The sequence below is a fragment of the Poromitra crassiceps genome (genome assembly GCF_964638095.1).
Source record: "Poromitra crassiceps genome assembly, chromosome: 9".
In the NCBI taxonomy this organism is placed as follows: Eukaryota; Metazoa; Chordata; class Actinopteri; order Beryciformes; family Melamphaidae; genus Poromitra; species Poromitra crassiceps.
In genome coordinates, this window is record NC_139630.1 from 26,663,356 (window position 1) to 26,669,355 (window position 6,000).

Here is a 6,000-nt window from a genome sequence, read left to right on the forward strand (position 1 = left end):
TACACACACACACACACACACACACACACACACACACCACAGCCTCGGGCATATTCTCTCACCTTCTCTCTCTCTCTCTATCTCACACAAGGACGCAAATAGGTATGCAAGGCAGAGTTACAGCAAACTGAGATATCAGGCCGATATTGGCTTCTACTGAAAATCAGATATCAGCCAGTGTCAGTGTCATCCGCCTCGTAGATAGTAGGGCACTTTTGAGGGGTCCACGCACACACACCGCTTTTTTTTCTAGTCTGGATTTTTGCCATCCATAGGACCTCTAAAATAAAGATTTTGATGATCCCAAGAAAAAAGCATTTTTTTTTTTTTTATGCCGGCAGGAACGCCGGTGAGACTGTCTTTGTGGCACGCTCAAATTTTGAGCTAGGTCAAAGGTAGGGGTTTCATTTGAAACTAGACAACCTAGGTTTCCAATGGGGCCAAGCTTGTCATGCTAGCTTGTCGGGAAGGGGGTTAAATAACGAATGATTCAAAGTCAGACAACATTTTGGCGAGGGAAAAACGGCCATCACCATTTTCCAAATGGTCCATTGACCTGTCACCTCAATATATCCAAATGTAAATGGGTTATATGGGTACCCACAAGCCTCCCCTGCACAGACATGCCAAATCTATGTTCATCTGATGCAGTTTTGGGCAAGAACCACACCGTTTTTTGCATGCAGTATAGGCCTGGAAAAGTGTAATTTCCGCCTATTGCAAAAATGGTGTAAATTTGACCATTTCTGCATACTGGGGTCCCTAAAGAGTCTTGGAATTTCATCAATTTGGTTACGACTGGACAGCTGAGACTCTTATAGATTCAAGATGATGGAGATTCCTCCCTGATTCCCACTCCTCCCGAGTCCCAATCACAGACAATATTCCAGCATCCTATCCTACTACTATAATTGGGGAGCTATATGTATGTATGTATTATGCCTCCAAACTTTGCCAAAACTATTTTCAGGGGTCTGGCATGAATCTGGCACAAAAGAAAGAAAGAAAGAAAGAAAAAAGCGCCCATAGTGGGCGCTATGGCAATGTTTTAGATTTTAAATGGCCATAGTTTGCACACCCTTGCTCCGATCGACTTCAAATTTGAGGAGTGGGCTGCCGGGAACCCGATGGAGTGTGGTGCCGAATTTCGAACACACGCATAGTCACCTACTGGCAACACAAAAAAGTGGTTCATCTCTAGACTAGAACCGTTCATCCGATCAACTTCAAATTTGAGTAGTGCGCTGCTGGGGACCCGCCAGAGTGCAGTGTCAAATTCCGTGCAATTCAGACACGTGCACAGTCATAGCGCCACCTACTGGTAACACACAAAAAAGGTTTATCTCGAGAACCGTTTCTCCGATCGACTTCAAACTTGGTGGGTGCGCTGCTGGGGACCCAAGGAAGTGCAGTGTCGAATGTCATGCGGTATTACATTTGGATGGGTTTCAGTGCAGAGTTTTAGTGCCCCATGCTGTAGAGTCTTTTCCACCCTGCCAAGACTAACCTTCTGGGGGGAAAAAAAAAGTGCGTAATTTTTTTGGAATTGTTGGCATGAAAACGGTCCAACTTTAAGATAGTAAAAAATCAGCACGAAAGACATCAGTAGCTTCCATCCTATAAGTGTAAGTGCAGTAGAAACATGTAAAAAATCTACCTTTTCTGTGGTTGCTTTTTCTGTGTTCTAATAATTGATGTGAGATGTACAGTGCTACAGTAATTGCCCATAACCTTTTCACGTCTGTCAAAAAACTGCATGATCATTTTAATTGAACTAGAAGGGCACTCGGAGAGCACACAGACCTCCGCCAAGGAGCGCTGTTATTGTTCTCTGGTCTCTCTCTTGTGATTCTGAATCGAGCTGAATCAGTTGGTTTGTCCAAGTAAAACTCTTTTTATAAGGATTTTACAAAACGTCAATGGAAAAAAGGAATGGGGAATTCACCTCCTTAGGCCCCATGGGCAATCTCGCAATGGCAAGACTTTGGCACTCGACTATTGCACGAGTCGGATCCGGGTCTGCTCCAAAATTGAATGGGTTCTTCCTTGACCTGTGCTACACGCTTTCAAGAAGCTTCATGAAAATTGGGGCCAGTACTTTTTACATAATCCTGCTGACCATCAAAAATACAGACAGACAGACAGACAGACAGACAAGACAAGACAGACAGACAAGACAAGACAGACAGACAGACAGACAGACAGACAGACAGACAGACAGACAGACAGACAGACAGACAGACAGGCAGACAGACAGACAGGCAGGCAGGCAGGCAGGCAGGCAGGCAGGCAGGCAAACAGACAGACAGACAGACAGACAGACAGACAAGACAGGCAGGCAGGCAGACAGACAGACAGACAGACAGACAGACAGACAGACAAGACAGGCAGGCAGACAGACAGACAGACAGACAGACAGACAGACAGACAGACAGACAGACAGACAAGACAGGCAGACAGACAGACAGACAGACAGACAGACAGACAGACAGACAGACAGACAGACAAGAGAAGACAGACAGACAGACAGACAGACAGACAGACAGACAGACAGACAAGACAGACAAGACAAGACAAGACAGACAGACAGACAGCACTGATGACCTCCTGGGTGGAGGTCAAGCTAGCAAACTTGACCATGAACTTCTGTTCAAAAGAGGACATGAAAAAAAAAAAGTAAATTTATTGTTTTGCTCAGACTCGTACCGCACCGTGTACTACCGGTAGGCATTGCCACTCTTATCTATTGGTCAAACCGTGATGCAAGCTCTCTATTTGGTACTTTATCCCATTTGAGCATACTCTCTCTTACCTCATACTCCACATACTCTTCCTCCTCCACCTCGTAGGAGACGGTCTGGATCTTGACGTGTTCCCCGTCCTCCAGCAGCTTGGCCTGGGGGTCCTCGGAGGCGGGCGCTTCTGTCCCGCCGGCCGGGCTGCACACCTCCTCCTTCCCCTTCTTCTCCGTGAAGGTCGTCTCGCAACACTCACTTTTGCATTCCTTCGCCTTGACGCTGTCGCCGTCCTCCTTGTACAGGATGAAGTTGGGCCGGTAGAAGGCCTCCACCGCCAGGTGCAGAGAGGTGGCGTCCAAGAGCTGCTGAGATTTGGTCTTCCCGTTGGTACCTCCTCCGCTGACCACGTTCCCGTTAGTCACCTTTCCTCCCCCGCCTCCCTCACCTCCACCTCCACCTCCACCTCCACCTCCAACAAAGTAATTGATGATGTTCTCCTGGTACTGGTTGTTAGGGAAGTCGCCTCCGTAGCCGTTGACCATGTGCTTAGTGTTCTTGTCCAGTAGGGGGTTCTGGAGCTCACTGAGGTTCTCCATAGCAACAGGGTCCAGGAAGTCTGCTCTAGAGAGGAGATGGGGGGAGTGAGGGGTGCAAAACGACAGGATATGGTCCTCGATGGCGCGTGTCGATGTCAGGGGGAGGGGCTAATGGCAATCAACACTCTGAAACCTACAGAGAGACAAAGAGAGAATGAGACAGAGGGAGACGACAAGAGGGAAAGAGACAGCAAGAGAGGGAGAGAGAGAGTGAAATGTTAAAAGACACATTCATTTGACATCTACTAGGAGGTACAGTAACAGTGTACCAAACACTTGCTGACATCAGATCAAGGTTTAGCTGTCACTCCTTACAGCAGCAACAACTTTCAAAACATTCCATGTGTCAAGAAGAGCTTCACTTTGGAGATGTTTCAATTAGCTTCAACTTGCATCCTCACACTACACACTTATATATACTGTACACACACACATGCACGCACGCACGCACACACGCACGCACGCACACACGCACGCACGCACGCACACGCACACACACACACACACACACACACACACACACACACACACGTATGGATGTGTGGATGTTAACATGCTACTACATACTACTACATCTAGTAGGTTCAGAAGGCTGTAATCTTCTGCTCATAATACGTCTCTGGATTATGTTTATTTTGAAATCACTTTGACATTGACATGTTCAGCTTTCAGCATGTTTGATAATAACCAAATGTTAATGAGACAGTGGACTCGGTACAAACATTTTCCATCATAGTGTTTTCTTGTAGAAAATAAATAAATGTATAAGATAATTAGGTAAACAGATTAGCTATAGGCCTACTAACTGGTGTTATCTTGGAAGCAGGAAAGCCCTTCGGCAAGCATGTGTTCTTAGATAAGGAGGCTAGCTTAGCTAGTTAGCCCGCTAATTAGCAATCATGCTGTTGAAATCCTAACAGAAGCTGATCATTGCTTGGCACAACGGTAGTCTATCATGCCAATGTTTTCAATAATATTGCAACAAGGTTCCACTTGGACACGTCTCCTGGGACACGACAGAAATCCCAATAGGTCAGTCTTTTAAGGAAGTGATTGATTGACTCTCTGCTATGGGTTATCATCACCCCCCCCCCCCCCATCCAACACCCTCCTACAGTATCTATGCACTGACTGTATCCCCTGAGGGTGACACACACTCTTTAAATGCTGTTCTCTTTTAATCCTTCCTTACGTGCGTATGAGTGCAACCATCATTTATGTTCCTTAGCTCTGTTAATCCTATTCTACAGCAGCATGATGTCACATGTGGGGGAACATATAGGCTCAGCATCTTGTTATAATCAGAAGCTTTTCTTGTTACAACAAGATATTTTCACATTCACATTATGAGATCTTTTCTCGTTATTTACGACATACCAACTTATCTCAATAACGTTGAGAAACATTTCTGATTATAACCAGCTCGCCCGCTGTGCGGGCTCGCGGCCTCGCCCGCCCTGCAACTCGCCCACTGCGCGTCGCTTACGCCCTATGACATCACTGATAACATCATCACAGATGACATCACTGATGACATCATCACTGATGACATCACTGAACTTATATAGCCTCAGCCAGGAAGGATGACATCACTGATGACATCATCACTGATGACATCACTGTGCTATAAGGTAAACACAATCTAAGAAGATACTGAGCTTTTGTCTTCTTCAGTCTCTGGTGACTAATAAGTAAGTTTATTACAACTAGGATGATGCTTAATGCTACATTCACATCACATGGGAAAGATGATAGTAGATAGGAGCATCCTACTTGAAAATATTCTTCACCTCAGTTTTCAGTCAGTAAATAAATACTACTTGGGGACTTTGGATTTGGCAATGGGCCTTGATATACATATCTGATTTCCTGGATTTGTGAATTTCACCAACTAGGAAATACCTACATTCAAGTGTAGTAATGACATTAATTTGAAATTAAATGCAAAATCTCCCTCACATAAGTCAGTCTTAAAATATGCCAGTGCCGGACACTCCCGGTGCATGAGCTGCAATAAAACATGCCTACTGCACATCATTCTGACTGTCAAAATTATGATAATAATAATAATAAACGTCACTCGCTTTTCCTGTTCATGACTCCAGTCACGTTTTCCAATCCGCATCGGAGGACCAAAAACAACCTATGGCACGAGCTCTCTGTGTCTCAGTTGCCACCCCCATAACCTTTATGTGATTAATCTGCGATTAAAATAGAAATGCCAAAAGCAGATTATTTCTTGGGGTCGCGGTGAACTCAATTGTGTATAGCTGGCTTACCGCTATATTCCGAGACACATCGAGAGAAGGTTATATTGCCTATGGAAGGCAACATCATTTATCATGCATAATGATATATATATGGATAATGGCTTGTTGTTCCAGAGGTTAATCACCTGCAGACTAATCATCTCATCGAGGACCCGCAATATCTTATCCTATCATTCCCTTAACCCTGGTCAGGAGCCTCTCTTAATTCATAGCGATAGAAATCTGCAGTGTGCATTTTGCATAACCTTTGGATTTCATGTCATGCAGTCATCTGCACATAAGCGCACACATCCTCCTCATATGTGTAGCCTACTTGTGCCTCAAAGGAGTATGGAATATCAAGTCCGCTCCCCATTCCCGGGCTGGCATCATAACTTATTCAGCTCCATGCAGGGA

The 6,000-nt window shown here is 45.1% G+C and overlaps 1 protein-coding gene across 1 annotated transcript in view; it reads right to left on the minus strand.

Annotated features, from left to right (window-relative positions):
• Nucleotides 1–3,337, minus strand: part of syndig1l (synapse differentiation inducing 1-like) — a gene marked incomplete at its 3' end in the record, with an annotated part of 48,064 nt that extends 44,727 nt beyond the window's left edge. The window contains exon 1 of the mRNA XM_083643337.1: nucleotides 2,813–3,337. Coding sequence (XP_083499463.1) covers nucleotides 2,813–3,334 — 522 coding nt within the window. The 5' untranslated portion in view covers nucleotides 3,335–3,337. The remainder of the gene's footprint in view (nucleotides 1–2,812) is intronic.
• Between the last annotated feature and the right edge of the window lie 2,663 nt (nucleotides 3,338–6,000).